Here is a 25,150-nt window from a genome sequence, read left to right as displayed (position 1 = left end):
TGCGATAGCCTTCTGCAGGTTGAAGTAATTACAATTTTGATAGCTTCCAAAGGAAGCCTTAATTATTTATAGTTATTATGATGTGACAGGAGAGAATAATAATAATAATAATAATAATAATAATAATAATAATAATAATAATAATAATAATAACGATGATGATGATGATGATGATGATGATGATGATAATAACAATAATAATAATAATAATAATAATAATAATAATAATAAAGTTGGAAGGGACCTTGGAGGTCATCTAGTCCAACCCCTGCTCAGGCAGGAAACCCTATACCATTTCGGACAAATGACTGTCCAGTCTCTTCTTAAAAACTTCCAGTGTTGGAGCATTCACCGCTTCTAGAGGCAGGTTTCTATCACTGCTATAATGTTCCCCCTCGTCCTTCTCTTCGTTAAACTAGACATACCCAATTCCAGCAACCGTTCCTTATATGTTTTAGCCTCCAGTCCCCTAATTATCTTTGTTGCTCTTCTCTGTACTCTTTCTAGAGTCTCAACATTTTTACATTGTGGTGACCAAAACTGGATGCAGTATTCCAAGTGTGGCCTTACCAAGGTATTGTAAAGTGGTATTAATACTTCATGTGATCTTGATACTATCCCCCACAGCCCAGCACTGTGTTGGCTTTTTTGGCAGCTGCAGCACACTGCTCCTAATGAGAAGGAAGGACTCACTGGAGAAGGACCTAATGCTGGGAAAGATTGAGGGCAATAGAAGAAGGGGACGACAGAGAATGAGGTGGCTGGATGGTCACTGAAGCAGTAGGTGTGAACTTAAATGGATGGTAGAGGACAGGAAGACCTGGAGGAACGTTGTCCATTGGGTCGCGATGGGTCAGACACAACTTCGCAATTAACAACAAGCACACTGCTGGCTCATATTTAAGTGATTGTCCACTAGGACTCTGAGATCCCTCTCACAGTTACTACTATTGAGCAAGGTACCCCCTATACAATACCTGTACATTTTGTTTTTCTTGCCTAAATGTAGAACCTTAGTTTTTTCATCATTGAATTTCATTTTGTTAGATAGCACCCAGTGTTCAAGTCTGTCCAGATCCTTCTGTATCTTAAGCCTGTCTTCTGGAATGTTGGCTATTCCTGCCAGCTTGGTGTCGTCTGCAAATTTGATGAGTTCCCATCTATCCCCTTGTCCAAATCATTGATGAAGATGTTGAAGAGCACTGGGCTTGAACAGAGCCCTGGGACAGCCCACTACACACTTTCAGCCAGCTACAAATCCATCTGGTGGTGATGCTGTCTAACCCATATTTTTCTATCTTATCAAGTAGTAGGTTGTGATCTACTTTATCAAATGCCTTACTGAAGTCCAAGTAAATTATATCCACAGCATTCCTCTGATCCACTAATTTTGTCACTTGGTCAAAGAATGCAATAAGATTTATCTGGCATGATCTATTTTTGACAACTAATCTGTAATATTGCAATATGTTGCATTTCATGAGCAAAATATACAATATCATATTTAGAGAGGAATAGAATAATCTTCAAATATGTTAAGTATTGCAGTCCAGGGTTCAACAAAGACCCAGTCTTTTGGGGCTAAAATATCATTTCTTATAAGATACAATTAAAAGTATGATAAAAAGCCACAGTAACCAGAATTTTCTCGCTTTGTTTGGTACTTGGTGCAAAAAGTGACTAGAACTCATAATTTTATTTAAAAATCCATTTTAAATAAATTATTATAAACTTTATAGCATTAATTGTGCTGGTTCCTGTACAGTATAAATTATTAAATAGGCCTATACTTTTTAAACATCTAAAAGCAAAACTATGAATAATAAATTTATTCATATTCAATTTATTGACAATTTCTAAGGACAGTCTAATAATAAACAATTGAGAAGGTGTGGAATGTACCACAAATAATATTTAATGATTTTATAAACAATATTTAATCATGAGGGACACTTGATAGTCACACTGGTTGTTTCAACTCCAGTGGGCGATGATCTAACTGCAAGAAGTTTTCTTTTAGAGCACGGGTGTCAAATTTGCCAGGTCATGTGACGTGTCGCAACGTATCACGACTCTTTTTGCATTGCCGGCAATGGGGTGGGTGTGCTTTGGTATGATGAAACTGGCCTGTGGGCCGGCATTTTGACATGCAAAATGCCGGCATGTCAAAATGAGCATGCAAAAAATGTACCAAGTGGTGAGAAAAAGGTAGGTTTATCTGTCCCTATCTGCATTTTTTTCTGAGTGATTTCAGCTATTGAGAGAGGACAGTATTTACAAAATATGGAACTTTCCTTTTCCTTTTCCAGGAATTTCTATCCTGAAGCAAAAGTTGTGCTAGTACAGGCAGTCTGCACTGACTCTCTCAAAATTGGATCAGCCCATAAATCCAGTAAAATAAAGAAGTAATAATAAATAAAATGTGTGGGATCAAAAGGTGATAAACAGTAACAAAAGAGAGTGAGAAAGGGACAATGAAAGGAAAAATTTTTTTGATTAAGCAACTGAGTTGGAGCTTCCCTCCTAGTCTGAACAAGAGTTGCCAAAGGGTTAATTATTTTCCAGATTCCCTTTGATTACCAAAAAAGTCATTTAGAAGATGAGTTATTAAGAAGCATAATGCACATTACTTTGATTAATAATGGAATTCTCCAAGTAATGGTCACAACTCTGATAACATTAGGTTAGGTAGCTACCTTTTCCTTACAATGTTTTATCATGACCCAGTCAAAAAACAGATACAATTTAAAGGGAGGGTGCAAAGTCCATAAAATAATCTAGATTGCATTTTAGCACATAGACAGAGCAAGAATAGGGTCTTCTTTCTTAAAAAAAAAATATCAATCCTTGGTAGACTCTACTTTCATTTACTAGAAATGATTAGAACATCAATACTCCATATCTCACATGGTAGGCATTATTTATATTGATGATCTTTAAGATCTTATTAAGGAACAATTCATCTTTTGCTAAAATTGTTCTTGAAACCAGAAATTTACCAATTGATGGTTATTTAATCAAGTGAATCCTGTACACTCAGTCTTAGACACTCTCAAATTCAATGTGTATTGTAATGGAAAATGTGATCTATTTAAAAAATACTCAAAACACAAAAACCTTATTTTAAAAATCCACTTTATATATTCACTATGTACAAAATATAAATTTGATTACTACTTCAAGTTACAATACAAAATTTAACACTAGCGCTATTTGAAAAAATGTTGAGGACACAGGAGTAAGATTTCACTTTTAATATAAAAATATAATCACTTCAATGAACTATTAATTCTAAAATAGCCTTCATAATTTGGAAGTAATTTGAAACCCTATGATGTTGAAGGCAAAAGAAAAAGAATGTTTAATCAAAATCTCTTATAAGAGACATCCATTGAAAATAAAAATGATGAAACTGCTTCACTGGAAGTTCCTACAATGAAGATTATGCTCTGTTACCAGACCCCAGCACGTTGTTGCCGATTTTGTCCTGAATGTTCAAAAAACATGAAATCCTATTGAGAAGAAAAACAAACAAACATAGAATAATTAAGTAAATTGCTTGCTAAAATTCAGACATTCTTCTATTTTACTCAGCAGTTTTCTTTTAATGAGAAAATTCTTATGGTAGGATTCATCGAAATCGACATACCACAGGATAACTTCCCCAAACCTCATGTTCTGAGGAATTATTGGGGCTATGGATGCCAATATCTCTAATCTAAGGGGTGTTGAGTTTGGAAAGTATAGAGAAGACTACAACATGTGCTGCTTCCATCCTTAAAACTGCAACTCTGTTGGCAGCCCATTCCATAGCCTTAAGAATTTTATCTAATGCAGTGTGCTTTACAAATTTGGAAGTTTCTTTCCAGAACTGGCTAGCAAACCTAACACTTGAGATAATTAGATTGCCTCCTCTGGCAGTCAAAAGAATTTAGCAATTCTCCTGATGGTTCAAAAACAAGCTCTGTTCAAGCTCTTATAGTAGATTCTGTTAGGAATTCCACTGGTATATTATACTAAAAACCTATTATTGTATTACACAATTAGTGAATAATACAGTATCTAAGAATATTATACTTACTATAAGGAAGCAAGCTCCAAGCATAACAGCTTTCATTTTTACATCAAGATTCATTGGGAACTGGATTCCAAAGTTGTCAGCATCTGTAAAAGCCTCCTTGACAAAACCAGTCCACTGCTTGGAAATTTTTCCAACATTGTTTTCATCTAAAGATAACACCTAGTTTGGGGAAAAAATAGAGAAAATGTTTTACAATATAGAAAATTCAAGTATCTTGAAGCAGATATCACTTTTTCAAGCCAGTAAGAAAAATAGTGCAATAATGAAATAAATGTAAAGAAATATCTTCAGAAACCAAATCAATATTCAATAGTCCTAGGAAATGTTTACAATATTATTTAAAACAGTACTAGTTTTAAGATATTTTAAAACAAGTTAGTCTAACATTCAGAAAGTTTAAAATATTTCTTACTCCTCATTCCATTTTATCAAAAAAAAGATGCTTTCTGAATATAAGTCATTCTATGTATGACTTTTTCCCCCTGAAACTGGAAATTTCTCTCAAACTAGTAATAATTCCATACAGAAGAACTATAAGATTTATACTATGCCATCAAGCCATTGTTCCAAGCAATAAAACGGACAGGGTTTTACTGATTAATCTCTTAAAAAGTAGAATATGAACTTCTGGTGTTAATTTACCTCAAAATCAATATCTGAACAACAGCTGCAGACTACACAGGGCCCAACAATTTTGAGTACATCTTCTCGGGCTTCATTCTGGATTACAAATTTTGGCAAACAAGGATCCCAGGTCTGTTTAACATACCCAACTGGTGTGCCTAAGGGAGCATGAACTTCGATCTTTATAAAATAGAAAAAAAGAGATAAAACAGTTAGGCCTGCATAAAATTCATTAAAAAGACAATACATTTATAACAAAAAGTTTGTTCTTGTTCAACACACTTGCTCATAATTCTTTCCTTAAATCCTAAAGTGACATATGGTCTTGGATGCAGAGTCCTTCAGAAGGTGCTACCAAGTTTTTAAAACATGAGAATACAAAAATTATTAAATATGTAAGGACTACCTTATTTTTTAATTAATCTAGTTTAATACTATGTTTAAATTTAGTTTTTGTCCTATATCTACCTATGGTTTAGAGTACACACCTAGTAACCAATTCAAAGGCCAAGTGTGTCTCTCAGTATGGAAACAAAACAAGCAACTTTAACAAACTGCTTTACAAGGTACAGGAAGTCAGATAAATCCAAAGCACTGAACAGACTGGACTCCATGAAACTTTTAAGCACCTAAAAAATGGGACTGCATCCACTGACCATGCCATAAATTCTCCTGTATTGCTATTTCTGTTCACCCTGAATTCAATGCATCAAGTGACAATCAATTCTTGTCACATACAGGTCTTCACCCAATCCAGGAACCTGATTTATGAAAATCAAAAAGAATTTTTAACAATCCAGATATTCAAGTAAGAAGCAGAAATAACTGCACTGGTGGAAGTATCCAGACAGAAGAACAGACAGGCAATTAAGCTTCATCATCAATGGTATTTAAGGCATGCCTGTTAGATTAAAGTCTTATATGGAATGTCTGAAATCTGCAGCCATGTAGATTGGATAAGACAGTGTAAAGTTGTCCTTCCAATATTGGGTTTCTTTTTAATTTTTTTTAACTTCAAAGTAATATTGTCTACAATTACTTGTAGAACCAATTTGGTCTAGTGGTTAAGGTGCTGACCTAGGAACCATGACATATGGTCCTGCCTTAGGCATGAAAGTGGCTGGTTGGCTTTTGGTCAATCAGTTGCTCTTAGCCCAATTCCCAAAGGTTATTGTGGAAGAAATTGGAGAAGGAAGAAATATTAGGTATGTTCAGTGCCTTGAATATTTATAATAATAAAGGAGGGAAAATAAACAAACTTTCTTCCAAAATCTTAAGTTAGGAGGAGAAGGCATATATACATTGTGAAAGCCTTGGATAACCAACCAAATGTTAATTAAATGACTTATTTCTCATGGTATTTACAAATAATTAAATTTGTTTATTAAACATACAAATTTTGTATTTGTTTCGCTTGTTCCCACACTTGACTTGCATATTACAAAGGAAAATATCTTTGCCTTGAAGGGCAACACAAAGAAGAGGAAAAGGTAATGTAGTGAAACTGGACTCAAAGATACAAAAATATGTCATTGTTACTTAGATAAGATCTTAATCTTAGAGACAGCACAAGACTATACCTTCATATTTATGTTACTCCACATGAATTTTCCTTTTTCCAAATTACCACTGTGGAGGAATATTGAAGTCCATGATTGCTCCATTAAAGGGCAATGTTCATATGGTATCAAAAGGTGCTGAAACAAAGTTCTTTCATAGAAAAAGGGCCCAACAGATATAGAATTTGACATTGAAAAGTCAAAGGCAATGAGACAACATAAAAAAGAATGAAGAATCATGAAGAAAATGGTGGCTTTTGAAGTAAACCTAAAAAGCATAGAGAAGTGGCTTAAAAGTGAATAGAAAGTCTGTGTAAGAACTTAAAGAACATTATCTTATTGGCTGTGTCCCAAATTAATATCCATTATTGTGAGAGTCTTAAATTGGCTTTGCCAAAAGAGGCATATTTCATCAAGGGATTCACCTCTTGTAAACAGCAAGGAAAGCAGCAACTGGAACACCGCAGAGGTCGCATGAGGTTTATGACTTCCCGGCCCATATTGTCCATAATTTTCATCGTAAATGGTCGTGATGGTCCACAGCAGTTCAAAGTGCAACAGTCATTTTCTTCAGCTGCAAAATACACCCTTTGTCCCATAGCATTTTTAATTTCATATTTGTTGGCAGTCTCAAAGCCAGTAATAACTGAAACAAAGAAACATACATACATACATACATAAAGCTGTTTGGTCAATTATCCTATTTCACTTTAAGTTATTCCTTTTTCCAAGAATACTAATGTATGTCAAGAAAATAATCTGCAAAGTTCTACTTAAAGATATGGGACAGTGAGAAGGACAAACATAAAAAGAAAAATGATACCCTGCAATCATATTTCATATGGTTTTATGCATGATACTAGGATGTTTTAGCTCCTAATCCAATGTCCCAAAGCACCTCCAATCCCTTCATTAGAAACTCACAATTTAAAGCAACAGACTTGCATGTGTTTCTAAAACCTCCATCCGCCAACTTTCCCAAAAATAATTGGACTTTTAATTTCTAATTTTTGATGTGACAAAATATATGAAATACGTGATCAGAGAAAAATCATATCAACTATAGATATTTTTATTCCATTTATCTTTAACAACAATGACATTTAGTTCATGGAGTGCTTTGTGGGCCAGGCAAAAATTTAGCCTAGCTTCCCTCTGCTGAAAAGGAAGATTTGAAGAAAATTCTTATTTCCTTTCACTAAACTTTGGTTAGGAATATTTCATTAACTGTAAGGTCTCACTGCACAAAGGTTTCCACTGGCATTCAAGAAACAGATCAAAGAGAGAACAGCTCATGGAGAGTACAAGAATGCTCCCTAGGACAGGGGTAGGCAACCTCGGCTCTTTCCTGAGGAATTCTGGGAGTTGAAGTCCATGAGTCATAAAAGAGCCGAGGTTGCCTACCCCTGCCCTAGGAGGATGTTTGGGGCAGAATACACACACATGCTTCTATACATGTCCATTAGCCATGATTGTATGTCTGGCAGGCCAGATTAAAAAGTCGTTTTCTGGCTCACCTTTCTGGAACCAGAGGGAATTAATGGAACAAATACTCTCAGCTTTTTCCAGGACTCAGAGAACAAGATTAGAGTTTCCCTTACCCAAGTCAATGCTGAGGCAACTAAAATAACTTATTTCCAATCTACAGTACTGTGGGAGAATAATCATTTTTTCTTCCTTCAAAGGGAATTTCACCTTTTTTTTTTAAAGTCCCAAGCGACAAGAAATATAGAAATAAGGTTGTTTTCATTTACAACAGTATGTTCCAGGACCAAAAAAGTAAAACAATTTCCGGTGACCATACAGCACCTAATATACAAATAATATGAAATTATTCCTTTTTCAGTTCATCTTTTGGAGATTGGAAATTCTTGTTTTTTTCCCCCGTGGATGTGGATAGTCTTTACACCGACCACCAATTTGACTGGATTGGAACTCTTTGGCTATATACAATCCCATACATGGGGACATGACATAATGTGCTATCTATGTATATATCTGAGAACTTAAGAAGAAGGTAACTGTATATAGCATTCTAATATATCTTTTTGCAACATGACTAAACATCAGGATTTGGAGAGCTTCTACAGCTATTGAACTATAAGCAGTCATTGAACATGCAAATATCCATGAATTCAATTTTTGGTGGTAGGTATGAAGCCCACAGAATACCATCTGGCTAAACACATCTGAAAAAAAACACCAAATATGGGTAGTCCTCAACTTACAACCATTTTTTTAGCAACTGCCTAAAGTTACAACTGGTCTTCACGTTTACAACCATCATAGTATCCCCATGGTCATGTGATCAAAATTTGGGCAATTGGCAATCAGCATGTATTAGGATGGTTCAGGTGATCATCATTTGCAGCCTTCCCATCTGGCTTCAAACAATCAAAGTTAATGGGAAAAGCCACTTAAAAACTACACGATACACTTAGCAATTGTGACAAAAGGTTGTAAAATCAGGTATGATTTATTTAATAATTGCTTTGCTTAGCAATGGAAATTCTGTTCCCTTCTGTGTCTGTAAGTTGAGAATTATCTGTAGGATGAAACCAATCAAATTCTATCTCCTAGTGGTTAAGTGTAACTATACCTCTTTCAGAAAAATATTACAACACAAGAAATAGTATTTTTGTCATCATTAGAGACTTTTTGCCATTAACTACTCAAGCTAAATAACTAGCACAACAATGCAACACTTATAACAAATAGTATAAACCAAATCAAAGTTAAGAATTATATTGTGCTTAAGCAGCTATTATTACTAAATAGAAATATATGTAGAAAATATATATAGTTATATTAATAGAATTCTGTTCTTACATATGAAGACTACTAAAGAAATAGTACATTCATCTGATTTTTTTCTAAGCCATGAATACCAAGTAACATAAAATACCTACTTTCCAGAAGTTCAATTTGCTGGTGGATTAATATCTGATCAATCTGTTGGAAGAATGTGTTAAAAAATAAATATTAGAACTGATGTATAATCAACCAATTCATTCTGCAACTAGTCTGTAAGTTATCAACCTCATCATTTAAGAGAAGTGCCTTACATGGAAACAAAATGAAGTTATTTTCTTCTTGATAAAATTTTCAGAATTAAAGAGGAATCTTATTTCAGCATCTATCAACTCTGATCCCCTCCAGATATGCTGGACCATCACTCTAAAATATCCAACTTGAATTTGTCAACTGGGAATCCAAAAGGTTGTAGGTCCAACACATTTACAGCACACCAGTTTTGTCTGGTTTCGAATTGTCAATATTAATAGAAGCAACAACTTTCACAAATCAAACTACAAAAACAGAACCGGGACTAGTTCATATAGAAGTCCTCTATACCATTCCAATCTTCTGGCAGCTGCTGATACGCCATCAAATAAAGTTGTCCTTTCATTCCATTGTCTTCTCATAGCTATTCTTCAAAACCTATACACCAGTCTTTGTCATCTTTCTAAATGAATGGGACACGTTTTAGCAACTGCAGTGCCATGAAGTGCAGAAACACTCCTGTTCTAGCTTTGACTTCTCAGGCTTCGGCATATGTTTTTGTCCTAGGATTTATTCTAAATATAAGTAGGCTGATATTTAATATAATGAGTGCATGCCTTGCATTGAGGACTATTCGGTTTCAAATTTAAGCATCTTTATGCAGAAGTGGAAAAAGTTGTATCTAAAAACCTAGAATATGGGCTGCATTATTCCAGTGCCCTCTAGAACAGGGGTGTCAAACTGCCGGCCCACGGGCCAGATGCATCATCCGGAAGTCACTCCCTCCCCATTGCCAGCAATGTCAAAACCGTCCCAATACGTTGTGCGACATCACGTGACATCGCGAGTTTGACATGTCTGCTCTAGAAGGACATTCCCCTTGAGAGTCAAACATACCCCCACCCTACTGATGCTTCAAAAGGCCCTGAAGACTTGGATCTTTGCCCAACATTTTGATGAGCATGATTGAAGCTCCCCTTTCTTTCTTTTCTCTGTTCCCATCCAGGTTCGTTATCTCTGCCATCTTTATTCTTTTTTGGGTTGCGTCATTTTCTTGTTTTAATATTTAATCATTTATGGACTTCCCAGAGTTGCTAGGAATTGGGCAGCATATAAATTTAATAAATCATCATCATCATTATCATCATCATAATAAATGAATGGCCTATACTTTCAGTGACCATACTTCCTTGAAAGAATAAAGGATAACTCTGAAAAAGGAGGTTTCTAAGGATTAAAAAAAATGTTTATGCTTATCCTTTGCTTTACAAAGGAAAATAAAGAGGAAAACCAAGAAAAAATTACCAAAATTCATATTCTCATAAAAATATCTAAAATAGAAAAGTATATGTAAATTTATCTTAAACATACAGTTCAGTTTCCCTATTTTGCACATGAATGTGGAAAACTATGAATTAAGTGGCGAGCTTTTTGTAAAGGTTGTGACCAAAAAAAGGCAAAATAAGACTTTTTGAAAAATAGGCAGCCTTCTAAAATACAATACTGTCCTTTATAATAAAGGACCTATGCTCCCAGTATTTAAAACTATTTATCAAGATAAGAATAACTGTTTTCACATATTTTGAAGAAATTCTCAATTATACTTTATTAGGCAGAAGGAGAGTGAGATACCTGACTTAAATATTCCAATCCAGGAGGGCAATTTGGAAGAGATGGTGGTTCTGGCATCCAAACAGCGTGGGGAGCAGGTTGGCTATAGGTTGATGGAGCTCCATAAGCTGTAGGAAATGCATACGGGGGCTGTGCAGGAGCACCTTTTAGGAAAAGAGGTAACAAACAAACAATATGTTTTTAAAAAATAAGCAGTACATGCAGAATTTTTTGTTTTATGTTTAAGCAATTGGGTTTATCAAAAGTGCTTTTTCAGGAGGCAACTGGACTTTCTTGTTTTTCTTTGAAGATGTTTCGTTTCTCATCTAAGAAGCTTCTTCCGCTGTGACTGGATGGTGGGGAATGGAAGGATTTATATTCCTTGCAGACAGCTGGTCATTTGCATTCTTTTAGAGAGTCATTGAGGCCATGTGGAGGTTTAGCTGTGTCCTCAGGGTCACCTGAGTAGTGCAAATGGGCACGGAGCTTTCTTGGCTGCAGGATGTTTTCTGCCCTGTGTCCCTTCACTGTTGAAGACAGCTGCAGGCTGTTGAGGATGAACTATTTGCAAGGAATATAAATCCTTCCATTTCTACCATCCAGTCAGAGCTGAAGAAGCTTCTTGGATGAGAAGTGAAACATTTTCAAAGAAAAGCAAGACGGTCCAGTAGCCTCCTGAAAAAGCACCTTTGGGACAGCCATGACCTGGATGACTGAGAATCTCCATAGACATTTAGGTTTATCAATGTTCAGGATGTATCAAAAAGGAAGGAAAAAATCATACAGTATATGCCTATGTAGAATTTGAAATGCAATGTAGTCCTCCTTCTCCCTCACCCTACAATGAGGCATACAATGGGTATCTGTTTGGTATCTTATAATGATAGATTACACTAATATGGCACCATCTTCTCAATTATAAGGGAGGAAAGGACAGGATGGACATTATACCATATATGATGTATGTCCTTTTAAATGTCTGCAGTGTTTATATGTTTGTAGTGATACCTAGAGAAAAGAAGACTACTATGTCCATGCAGACAGGTTTTAGAAGACTTTCACTGCTTATGAATTTCTTTCCAGCATAAATCAAAGTGGTTTTTTACTTTTGATTGCTCCTGCTTTTAAAAATTAACATGGCAGCAGGTAAAAAAGAGGAATTTTTCTGTGGTGACAATGCATCTTGATTCTGAAGTTCTATTCCAAAGAAAGTTCATGCAGCATTTTGTTATTATTACCACTTATTCATCTAGTAATGCTGACCTAGAAATTGTAAATTCTTAAGCCTGAGAAGCATGAAAGCCAGTTAGGTGACTTTGGGCCAATCACACTCTCTCAGCTAAACCATGTCAGAGGATTGTTGTGATGGGGAAAATAGGAGGTAGGAATATAGGCACTGTCTTAAGTTATTTATATAAATGCAGGATATAATCATGATCTATATCATTTTTAAGCATTTTTTTCATCACATTGAGTAATGGTGCCTGCCTATCATGGTCATAACTTGTGACAGTTGTAAAGTGGATTGGTCACATGACCTATCTCATTTTATGACCTTTTCTGTGGTAGCTGTTAAGCAAATCCTTAGTTGTTAAGCAAATCAGTTATACACTATGGGCAGTTTTGCCAAAAATTGGAAGTAAACGCTGATTTTTGGCAAAACCACTATAAAACGTGATCACATGACTAAAGGACACTGCAAACAGCCATAAAAATGGCCCCATTTGCCAAGCATGTGAAGTGCAGCCACATGACCATGGGGAGGGGTTGTCCCTCAAATTATAGTATTTGAGATCCAGATACTGATTGGTTTCTCCTGTGCTAATCCACAGGAAGAGTGAGATCAGAATAGAAAGCCAGAGACCATGAGTCCTAGACCCATATTCAAGCACAAAACAGATGGTGACTTTGGGCCAGTCACTTTCTATCAGGTCTAAGAAGGAGGCAATGGCAAACCAATTCTGGAATCTTTTCAAGAAAATTGCAGGGACTGGTCCAGGCATTCACTGACTTGAAGTAATAAGGAGGAAAAAATCATCAAGAAACAGGACTATGTTTCACATAAAAATTATGTGACACCTATGAAAAATTGCACTACTGACACTATTTTATTACAAAAACGAGGATGAGAATAACAGTGTGAAGGCTGAGGAGGCACGATTTCCACACTTTCAGTATCTCACTCATTCCTTTCTCCTTCCCAAATGCAGCATGGCTTTTGGTCATCTTGGAGAAATATTCAGAGTGAAAATGGACAGTTCCTTCCAGAGATGTGTCACTTCAATTTCTATTCTTTAAAACAAACACTCAAAAGCAGGAAATGAGAATGAAAATTGAACCCAATTGTTTTCACTGACATCTGACTGGGGACTAATAAACTAAGCCCTTAATAAATTAAGACAGGTTTTCCATTGATGTTTATATACTGCACTTTGTCCAACTGGGGCTTGTATTATTTTGTGTGAACCCAATCAATTCTAATTTATTGAAAAAAAACCTACATTAAAACAAAACATGACTGAGCCTGATATGTAGACTCAGTCATGGTGTGCTTTCTCTTTGCACCTATTCAAGTTCTTTGTTTTGTATTACTCAAACGAAAAGGAAATCTATGTCTTCTCCTTTTCCATCAGAAACCAGATCAAATTAGGGAAGTATGAAAGTTTGCTACGATTATTTGCTAAAATTGTTCTGGCAATTATTTTCCAGTCATGTGTTTTCTTCATGAGTTGAGTGAAATTGAGTCCATTCAATTGTGATTTACACTAATCTTTAATTTTACTGCTTTTGAAAGTATATTTTGTATTGAAATTTGAAGGTTCAATTAATTTTTTTCACTCAACCATCTTCAAAAATCTAAAGCCAAAGTACATTGTCTTTTCTCTTCATTTTACTTTTCTTATCCCTATAATTATTTATGAAGTGAGCTAGTTCAAGAGAGACTGACTGATCCAAAGTCACATAATTCAGTTGTTGGCACACAACGTCTGATTTTGAAGCTAATCAGGATCAAATCTGGTTAGGACATAGATAAATCCTAGGGCAGACATGTTAAACTTGCAAAGTCACATGACGTCGCGCAATGTATCGGGACGGTTTTGCCATTGCTGGCAATGAGGTGGGCGTGGCTTCCAGATGATGCATCCGGCCTGCAGGCTGGCAGTTTGATACCCCTGTCCTAGGGGATTCCAGGGCTATAGGCTAAACATGGGAGTTTATAGCATTCTGGAAGGAAGAAACAGAAAACTGTTTCCATACTCTTGGAAATGACATGGTTGTGTCCATGAAGTCACCAAGAATTGATAGTTTAAAAGAAACCATGTGTTTTTATTAAGGTTAGCTCTGTGCCTATATCTGTCCAGGCTATGTTCAACAAATGAATCACCTGAACAATTATGCAATATTCAATCCAAGAAGCAACAATGTATTGTGTTATTATTAATTTACTTAGCTCAGTATTAACCTCTACCCAAGGTTTCAGATAGAGATCCTTTCCAAGGTTCAAGCTGAAACCTTATGCAAGCCAAGTACACTGAGCTATGGCCCTCTACACATTGCAATTTTTTCCCCACACCATTTTCAAAGCTCAATAAATTGTCACCATTTTTTAATGTAGACAAGGCCATGTTTCCACAATCTAAAAGCTGTATGCTTCTCCCCAAGGGCTTTTTAAATTCAAATGATTTACTGACTGCAATAGCTGGATGCATGCCTCTTCCAAGGGATAAGGGTATCTCTTTTATTATTTGAATATAAAAAACCATTCCATGGTTGCCATCATTCATATGAATGTCATTTTGAATTACTTGCCAGGCCAGGAGAATCAATTTGTTTCAGAAGGCTAACAAAACTACACTTTCTACTATTCTTATTGCTCTCCTTATTTACACAGCATCATTATCCTATGCAACTTAGTTTTACATAATGGAGAGCAAAGAGTTCACCCTTCCAGGAAGCTTCTGATAAATTGCGAGAAACATGCCTGCAGCACAGTATAATCAGTCCAATAAGGAATTCATATTAAGGTATCAGATCTATATATTCTTTATATTTTCTTCCTCTGACCTGTCAAATCCTACCATATATTGCTTGGAGGTAGTCAAGGTATCTATCAACATTTTGAGGAATATTTGAGAAAAGATGTTTTCACAAATGATTTGCATTCTCTTTCATAGCTAAACTACTATCTTTATCTCAAAAGAAAATAACTGAATTTAAGTCAGTAAGCAATTAATATTCAGTAAAACAGATATAAATTCATATAAAAATCTTGCACGCTATCTTACTGGCATTTCTTTCCCTCAACAAGCATATACTTCTATGTGTACATTGTTTTTGTGTCTGTATGTGTTGAAGAGTGCCAATGTAGTGGTTAAAATGTTGGCCTAGGAGTGGAGAGCCTCAAGTTCTAGTCCTGGATTATGCTCAGAAGCTAAGACATGACTTCTCAGTCCTAGATTGAGACCCTGAAAAACATTATCTACAAATATACTTTAGACAACATGCTACGTTACAAACCATAACCTTCAATGAAGAGTACAGTAGTGGGTTGGTTGATGGGTAGATATGCATTTACACACATGCCAATAAACAGAAGGTTAAGAACAGAAAATTAAACATGAATTGAATTAATGATACTGATTAAAATTAATGGGCTGTAAAATAAGAAAAACTCATTTGTGAAATTGATTGATCCTCCATGTATACATATATACAAACCACAGTCTTTTACATAAATGACTTTCTTTCCTTTAGCCAAATACCAAACCTCAACTTATGATCATAAATGAACTGGAATCAGTGTTCCATCTTTCCAACGTTAGTAAAATGAGGACCCATATTGTTGGGGGCAATATGCTGGCATTGTAAACCTCTCAGTAAAGCACTGTGGAGCAGTATATAAGTCTAAGTGCTATTGTTATTGCTACAACAGTCATTAAGCAGGACATCATGACTGTTTCACTCAACGAATGCAATACTGGAACTCCCGGTTGCAGTTGTTAAGTGATCTCATGGATCGTTAAGTAGATGGAGTACTAGGTAAGGAGTGTGGGGTGCCTCAGCAAAGTGGGGAAGAATGTGGGATTCCTGATGCAAGCCTTGTATGAGTGTAGTTATACTCAAGAGCTGAAAATCATTCCTGCCAAAATCCAAGCAGGATTTTTAGCACCAGAATGGAGAGACAATCATACACCACCTGTACCAAGCCTACAAGGTCATCACCCACACCTCTGAGCCACTCCAAACTCCTTATCTTACTGTTGTTTCTCCACTCTGGTCCTGAAAAATCCTCCCTGCAAACAGGATTTTTAGCACCAGAGAGGAAAGACACTCTCACAGTCTATACCAGGCCTACCTGGGCACTTACTTTATTGTGCTGCCCTTTCTCTCTGCTGAAATCCAAGCAGGAGTTACAGCTCCTGAGTTGAGACACTCAACTCTGTGCCTCTGCCAGGCCTCTTCCACCCACCCATGACACCCCACACTCCTTACATTATCCCACTGCTTCTCCACTCTGGGACAGAACATCCTGCTTGGATTTTGGCTTCCTGTCTTTGGGGGTTGGCTGAAAAAGCTGCCTGCCAAAGGATTTCTTACTTCCTCCATGCATGGAACTCAAATCATGAAGTTTTCAGTTCCATGGCTGAAGCTTGCTGAATAAGTTTGGTTAAACTGCAGGAACAGGAAACCTTTGGAGTTTTAGTTCTGCTCCTGCAGCCTGCCAAAAGAGTTCAACTCTCCTCTGTGCACAGAGCTGAAATCTTGAATGTTTCAGCTCTGTCTTGAAGACTTCAGTTTTGTTCCTGCAGTCCACCAAATGATTTCAGATAATCTGCCACAGTCCCCTCCACATGCAGAAGGAAAGTGTTCATGGACTCTCCTGCATTAGAAAACCAGGTTTCTCAGTGGATGGACTATAAGCTCTTTATTGCAAAAATTCCAGAGGGTGACAAAACGAAGATAGAACTAACATCTATTTAACAGAGATGACAGTAACTTCTCTCATTTTCTTTCATAACTGTACCATCTGCTCATTCTTTCCACTCTTGTTTATCTACAGTATTCTCAGCAAAAGTAAGCTGACCACTTCCCATCAACTCATATGTTATTATTTTGGGCAGAACTTTGTATTCCCCCCTGTGCAGAAAGCAGAAAGCATGGTGTCCACTCACTAAAAAGGGTCAGGGGCTTGTTTGTTCCCTTCACTTTACCTTATGGATCTTTTTTTAAAATCTGTTTTATTTCTGCATGTCTTTAGCCCCAGGTAATTGACATAATACACGTGTCTTGAACTTTGGACTGGATATTATTGTTGCTTTTGCTTTTAATTATTATATGCTGCCCATTGCAACAATCTCATTAAGATTGATAATAAGGTAATAAGTACAGTTAAATAAGCAAAAAACCAGCCCCTCCCTGTCTTGGTTAATGTATTTATCATCACTTCTGAAATCTCTGCAGCAGACTCCTAGTACGCTGAATGAACTCCCTTTAACTGTTTTGATATGATGTTACTTCAGTTCCCCTTTTCCTCACCAGGAATCTTATACTTATTTTGCAACAATTTTACAACATGGTGACATTTGCCCTACTGAATGGATCTACAGTAACTGAACTTCCTCTTTCATATTATTAAACACAATGATAGACTATTTAACATAGTAAAAATAATGCTAGTGATGGCTTTTAACAGCCTACAATTTGGTTATTCTATTAGATAAAGTGATCAGATAATAATAATAATAATAATAATAATAATAATAATAATAATAATAATAATAATAAGAAGAAGAAGAAGAAGAAGAAGTAGTAGTAGTAGTAGTAGTAGTAGTAGTAGTAGTAGTAGTAGTAGTAGTAGTAGTAGTAGTAGTCTTGGAGCATTCACCACTTCTGGAGGCAGGTTGTTCCACTGGTTAAATGTTCTAACTGTCAGGAAGTTTTTCCTTAGTTCTAGGTTGCTTCTCTCTTTGGTTAGTTTCCACCCGTTGCTTCTTGTCCTGCCTTCAGGCACTTTGGAAAATAGCTTGACTCCCTCTTTTCTGTGGCAGCCCCTGAGATACTGGAACACTGCTATCATGTCCCCCCTCGTCCTTCTCTTCATTAAACTAGACATACCCAATTCCAGCAGCCGTTCCTTATATGCTTTAGATAAAATGTCAAAGTGTAGTTTAGTCCAACCTTTAGCTTCTAGGGACTGTAACACCAAAAATACCCTGCCTATGAGACTTTCCTTCAGCGTGAGAAAGTTTTGAAAGCAGCAGAAGCTAATTTTTGCCAATAAAGAAGTACTTCACTTTAAAAAGTGAAAATATAATATTAGAAGTTCAACACTGAAAATGTTGTGCAATGCTTTGCACATGATCCCAATGAAATGCTTCAAAGTGCCTGAGGGTGTGGAAGCCATGCAGTGTACATACATCTCTAATAAAGGGACTCTACGTTTAACTGGAAATATTCCTACAAAATATTTACCAGGGAAAGCTTGTGGACCAGGGTACGGAGCCACTCCAGCAGCGTATTGGGGATATCCATACTGTGCCTGTGGTCCAGGATATCCAGGAGCTACTACTACGGGTACAGAATGATTTGCTAAAATAAAGGAAAGGCAGGTCAACTATTAAGAAACCTTCTTTCATTTAGGTGTTCTTAGACATGCATAAATCAAATAAATACATCTGCTTTTTAAAATTTTTAAAAATGCTATCTTATTTGGGAAGTTGCAGAAATAATAATAAATTTCAACTCTGAAATATATAAAATATTGGACTGAGAAAGTTACAAGTCTACATTTCAGTGAGCCAATGCTTAACAGGCAAAGAATACTTAATGGGAAGAACAACATATTTAACCTGATATAATGTAACTCAGGCTAAGTTTTCACAACAAGCTAATTAGACTGAAAGGCATTGGGAATTTCAGTGTGGGAATCCAGCAACTTATAAGAACTTAGTCACCATGTCCATTTGCTATAGAGTGTATTACTTAGATAAATTATGTTATTTGAACAGAGCATATGTGCTTTGCTGATATGAATTTAGTATGTTGTATGAACCCAATTCCTATATTCGTACTATAGATATATATTTTCCATGTATTGCATTGATATTTTTGCTTATCTTTTACCAAGGCTGATTATATAATTATCAGATGCAACTTGCCATTCTAATGCTGGAATGGACATGTTTTATTTACTAAATATGTACAGTAGCCTTGGGCGTTACTCTGGATACAGAAACTCTAACAGGAAAAGATCTTACTTACGTCACATAGTTCCAACTAAACTATCAACATAAAGCAGGAGTAAAAAAAACTCTACAGCATTCTGAATCATGCTTAAATCTCCACACATCATTTGTATATCAACATACTATTTCCTCAACATTTAGTGCAGTATGTTTCCCACATCAAATCAATAAAAGAATGCTTATTTAAACAGTTGCTGAAGGACAGAGTTAGGTATATTCTCTTCCTTGAATCTGTTCCTTCAGCCTGCCAAAAGAGTTCAGCTCCTGAGTCTTAGCTACAGATTCAGCTACCTAACCCTAACCCTTATGCTCTGTACCAATTATTTTACTAGATTGCCCATGGCATACTTTTCACATTTCAATGCCAATTGTTCTACAAACACTGAGACACCCTAAATTACCAATTGACAGAGAAAAATGAATAATACTCACCTTTATTCTCCATAGTTATATACTCTTGGTTCTGAAAAATAAATAAACAAAAAAACTTTTAACTAAACTATAGTATATTTCCAATAGGGTGCCTGTAAATCAGTTGCTAAAGAGGAAATGTTACACAATCTTAATGTCTCCATGTTTGTGCTTGAGAAAAATGTGTCTTATTTACTCTTTCGACAGACTGCATAATCTTTAAAGCACAATTATACCACCAAATGAAAAGGTTACGTTACAAAACTTCCTGTAATCCACTGTTTCCATTTTCAGCTTTGTTGTTACCAAGCAATGCAAGATTGGTTGAGAACAACATTAACTAAAAGAGTCTTGTGGAAAACCGGGACCTGAGTCTCCCGGCTTGGTTTCAGACCTCGTCCGGGGGCTGATTCATGAGTTGTCATATGAAGACACCATACCAGGTTTCCTCAGGATGAGATCAGCCCAGAATAGTCTCTGGGGACCTCTATTTATTAGCAATCATAACAAAGCAAATTGCAGGCAGAAGCTACAAGCAGGGGGGTGAACCGGGGGAGGCAAACAGGGAGTTTTGGAAGTTAGAGACAGAGAAAGTTTTACAAAATGTATCTTATCTATTACATGGCATAAGCGACTAACGGTTCACAGTAAAGTTGCAATTATGGTTCACATTGGAAGGTCTTATCAGGAAGCGATAATATAGTAGCTTGCATAGACAGTTCTTTTGACTTGTCTCTTTGTTCTCTGTTCTTAACGTGTGTTCAGCTGCTAATTGCAACCTAACACGTAAGCACTATTAAGCTTGCTGAAGGTTACAAAATGGAGTAACTTATGCTATATTCCAACAGAGTCTTCCCTGAGTTATAGTCTGAAAGTAGAAGGGAACTTGGGGACTGACAGACAAAGCTATCTGGCCCAGATCCAGTCAGTGTGGCTATATGCTTTTCAACTGCACAATCATTTACATGTGAAGATGGCTTTCCACAGAAGCTTAATTGTAGAACTTTTAGTAAATCATTCCTACGCCCATGCTTGGTTACCCTTTTATAAGCTGTTCTAGAATCTCTTTTATTTCTCCTCACCAAGATAGCTTTTTAATTTAATCAGGTTTTCCTGCAATTTGATTTGCAAGAGAAAACAACTGAGGGCACAGCTGTGTAAATCTAAATGAGACCAAATATTTACACATGGGGAAAGCCAAGATAAAGTGTAAGTCACGTGCTAGCATGGATCTTTTATTAGATGAATGAAGCTGTAACATGATTTCAATGCTATTTAAATTTCAATGCCATTTAAAATTGTTGTTGTTTGCCTTATACCTGTGAATAGACAATTACTAATTTTATTTGTTTCTTTACTTTTAGTTATCAAATGTAGAAATCAACCATCTCATTCAGAGAAGGACTCCGGGCTATGTGCAAATAAAATATTAAAACATAAAAACTGTATATAAAATGTAAAAGAGGTGAAAATGGTTAAAATTCAACATTAAAAGTTAATTAAAGGGTGGGGGAGGGCCTTTGGGGCACCAATCAGCCCCAGGGCAGCATGTTTCCCTATGAGCCTCAAGCAAGGCAACAGAACCAAGTCTTTTGACATTTCTGAAAAGGCCAGGAGAGTGGGGGTCTGTCTCATCTTTTGGGGGAGGAGAATGATCCACAGGCTGGAAGCAATGGCAGAGAAGGCTTCCTTCCTGGATCCCACCAGTCAGAATTCTTTAACTGACAAGGTTCACGGCATACTTTCCCTGCCTGACTGGGTGGGATGGATTGATATAATGGGGTGAAAACTGTTCTGAATACTCATTCTTATACCCATGCTTGGCTACACTTCTAGAAGCTGTTCTAGAATCTCTTTCTTCTAAATGAGATACTAATACTAATACTAATACTAATACTAATACTAATAATAATAATAATAATAATAATAATAATAATAATAATAATAATAATAATAATAATAATAATAATTTGATTAGCAAGAGAAAACTGATGGCACAGCTGGTGAATCTAAAAAAGACCAAATATTTACCTCGGGCAAAGCCAAGATAAAGTGTAAGTCACATGCTATCATAGATACTTTGTTAGATGAGCAGTGATTGGGTAGGATGGGCAAATATAACGGGGTGAAGGCAGTTCTGTATAATTATTCTTATACCCATGCTTGGTTACACGTCTGAGAAGGCTCTCAGAGAAGATTTTCTTCCTGTAACCCACCAGTTGAAATTCTTTAACTGAGCAGGCACGAAACCTGGCCCATGGATTAATAATAAACCAAAAATTCCAAGACTGTCCATATAATTAAAAGGAATAAACCTGACCTCAGAAGTCTTTTTTTCTTGGGGAAAAAAGAAAGAAATTAAAACAACAACAACAGCAAGGCCTTACTTCTTTTCCAACATATTTACAGAGAAATTTCTGAAAGGTCATCTGTACCCTGCTTTAGACTGTGCAGTATGAACAATAAAATTCACCATCTTCTTCTAATGTTGCAGCATGTTACTGATGACTAGTACATAGACACATTTATACGTTGACTTTGTAATGCAGATAGTAATTCCAAACAGATTTTAAACTATTTCCCTGTTGTTCTGTTTGTTCAATCCATACTACTGCTAAAGCCATTTTATGATGAGTGATTTAATTTCTGTCTTGTAAACCTAACATGAAATTGTCAAGTGAAAGTTCAAATGAAATGAAAGGAAGTGAAAGCTAGAACAAGAGTGCCTCCTAGTTCAGTGAGGAATTTCCCTTTACAAAAGCCAGAAGGCAGAAAATCAAAAAGTCAGGCAGCTATTTGGTTTGCAGGGTTGGAACCCAATGAATAAATGTTACATGAGGAACTGACAAGCAGAATCAGTTCAACATTCTAAAATGACCAAGAAAGGAAAACCACATCGTAGTGCAAGAGTAGGTTTAAAAGAGAAGCCAAGCATGTAATTTATTATTCTATTGTATTCATATTTATCCCAAGGAAGGTTTCATACCATCTGATGCCTGGTCAACTGCCATTCTATAATTATCTTCCTAAAAAGCTAGACACAGAGCCACACAAAAGCACAACTGCAGTAGGTCTAGACTGTTTAGCTTTAATCTTTAACTGGTTATGGAAAATCTGGACTATTAAAACATGGAATGAGATAAAGGAAAAAAATGGAAGTGAAAAAACATTCCAGTGAAATTGTGTCCTATTACAGGCTTCAGTAGTGCTGAAGCAGCAAAATGGTATCAACATGGGACCAAGCCCTTGATCACTTCCAAGAGGAACACAGAAGAATTTGGAAGTCAGCATTCATTGCCTATATATAGAAGTAAAAGGAAAGGGAAATCCCAAGGAAAAAAAGTGCTGCCTATTACTGAAGTTTGATGACTCTGATCTATTTTAGTTCTTTTAAAAACAACATAAAAAGTGTTATTCTATCTGGGTTACAAGAGAATGGGGTGCAGGAGGAACTGGAAAGAAAGAAGCAGGCAGTCCTTCCGCTAAACCCGCCTCCTTCTAGCTGCTGTCCAATAACTGTAAACAATTTTCTCACCAGCTGGTGGTTTACAGGAAAAGGACAGTGAAGCCAGAAGGGCAGCTTTGCTTATCAATGTGCTGTATAATCCAGACAGCACCATTCAGCAGAGATGCAATGGATAAAATAAAGGCACATTAGAAACTGACAATAGGCAAAGCAAATTTTATAGCTGTAGAGTTGTGTACATCTTAAAGAATATGGCAGACGCCACTCAATACTACAAAGATGCCCAAAGCTAACAGATGTCATGAGATGCGGGTCTAAGGTGGGGAAATGCTATATTAACAGTAGAACAGCTATAATTCATCCTGGATTGGAAGGGGAACAAGATGAACACAATACCATGGGAACATGGCAGAGAAAAATCTAGTTCCAGGTGGTGTCTGAGTTGTGATTTGGTTCAGGTGGATAAGCATAGAAGCCAAAATCTTAGGGACCTATGGTGAGCCCTTTTAGGTGACCATTTTGTCTCTTTCTTCACTTCCTTCACTGTAAGGCAACCTACAGTAGCTATCTGGGAGAAAGGCCCAAGGCAGTTCCAGAGGGCGCAGCTAGGCAAAACGCTATAGCCCCCCTGCACCGAATACAGGGCAGGGATGATGAGCCTGAGGCACGCAGCATAGTATCCCATGTTGCCCTGGCAAAGCCAGACACACCTAAGCTCTCACTCGTCTCAATCCTATGCATCAAGTTCGGTCTACACAAATCTTTAAAAAAAGTACCGTAAGGAATCAGCTTTATCACTATTCTTTCAAGATCGAGCCGACAGAACGGGAGGAAAAAATAGCGGAAACAACGAAACCGAAACCATTTCGAGAATAGCTTTCGTTTCTTCTGGTCTTTACGTCCTAAATTCTCCAGGCGAGGAAAAGCAACTTACCTTAGCTGGAAAATAACCAGGCTCTAGGAAATATCCATCTACTAGATGCCCGATTCTACCACGAGAATACCGAACATGGCCAGGCTAAAGTTTTTTCGCAATCAGTTGTGCGTTGCCCCCTCCCCCCCACTCCGTATGTTTATCTTCCCCATCATTTGGACAGCCGCCCTCCAGCATCCGCTTCTGCTCGATTCATTACCTTGACCTGAACGCCTTTCAGAACCTTCCTTTACTATAAAGGCGCAGCAGGAGAAGAGGCAGAACAGCCAACTGGAGAGTCCTAGATGAACTTCCTTGGGTCCAAAACGCTGGAAACCAAACACCCAAGAGCACCGGAGGGGTGTGTGTGTGTGACTTTCTTCTGAATAAATGCACGACGTAGGATCACGTGTTAGCCCTGCATCTTAGGCAAAAACACCCAGCTGGCATTGTAACAGGGAAGCCCTTCCTTTAGAAACCGGTCTGAAGACTGAAGACGATCCTGGGAGGAGAAGAGGGAGAAAAGAGGGAATGAATCCCAACGAGCTATGAAGTGGAATATTTAACTCCAAAAACGAGGATTATCCAACTTTGTGGACGGTTGCCGTCTAACTTTATTGAGAAAGAAGTCTCACTATTGTTGACCAGCTTTCTTTCTGACGTTTGGCATTTCCGGCGCCGAGCTCGACTCAGCCCTATTCTTATCTTATCGCCAGAAGGGAAATAATTTACCATTGCCGTCTTTCTGGATATATTTTCAACTTCCCTGTTGGGGAGTGGAAATTCCCAAAAGAAGTTAACTCTCCGTTCATTGTCCAAAGAGTAGGGCTTACTAGAAGCTCCTTATGGACTTTTTTTTTTACTGAAAACAAGAAAAAAAATGAACTTATAATTTAGGGATTTGATGATTCGAAAAGAAAAACTAAGGAAAAGAAGGAAATTATGTAGTAACCTTAGAGAGAGGGGTTAATATATAAATGTAGCTGCTGATAAGATCAGAAGCTGCTCCTCTATAACTTTTTTCCTCTCTTTTTCTTTTAACTTTTCACTTATTTTCACTTATTGCCTTATTTTATTTTTTTTCTTTCAAAAGTTGTACTGTTTCTTCTATTAATATATTGTTATATATTATTTATATATATTATTTTAAGAGCTTTTTAAAACACTAAAACCAATATTAATTTTGAAATAAATAAATATGGAGACCGTAGAACCCCCAAATCTGACCTGCCAAAA

The 25,150-nt window shown here is 36.7% G+C and overlaps 1 protein-coding gene across 2 annotated transcripts; it reads right to left on the bottom strand.

The window, feature by feature from the left end:
* Nucleotides 1-3,139: 3,139 nt before the first annotated feature.
* Nucleotides 3,140-24,282, bottom strand: LOC107295353 (phospholipid scramblase 1). 2 transcript variants are annotated; one of them, XM_015824664.1, is made up of 9 exons: nt 24,135-24,282; nt 19,557-19,587; nt 18,352-18,468; nt 10,900-11,042; nt 9,174-9,216; nt 6,690-6,910; nt 4,724-4,885; nt 4,082-4,240; nt 3,140-3,512 (listed from the first exon to the last, which is right to left on the bottom strand). In XM_015824664.1, exons 2-9 carry the CDS (start codon nt 19,567-19,569, stop codon nt 3,453-3,455), a joined length of 918 nt encoding a protein of 305 aa, XP_015680150.1. In that variant the 5' UTR covers nt 19,570-19,587; nt 24,135-24,282; the 3' UTR covers nt 3,140-3,452. The 2 variants fall into 2 exon arrangements, with proteins under 2 accessions (XP_015680150.1, XP_015680151.1); XM_015824665.2 differs by lacking the exon at nt 24,135-24,282 and adding an exon at nt 23,936-24,045.
* Nucleotides 24,283-25,150: the final 868 nt, after the last annotated feature.

Source organism: Protobothrops mucrosquamatus, unplaced genomic scaffold (genome assembly GCF_001527695.2).
Source record: "Protobothrops mucrosquamatus isolate PMUCROS unplaced genomic scaffold, P.Mucros_1.0 scaffold2317, whole genome shotgun sequence".
Taxonomy (NCBI): Eukaryota; Metazoa; Chordata; class Lepidosauria; order Squamata; family Viperidae; genus Protobothrops; species Protobothrops mucrosquamatus.
The sequence above is the reverse complement of the archived record's forward strand: the minus strand, read 5'-3'. Positions and strand labels throughout refer to the sequence as shown.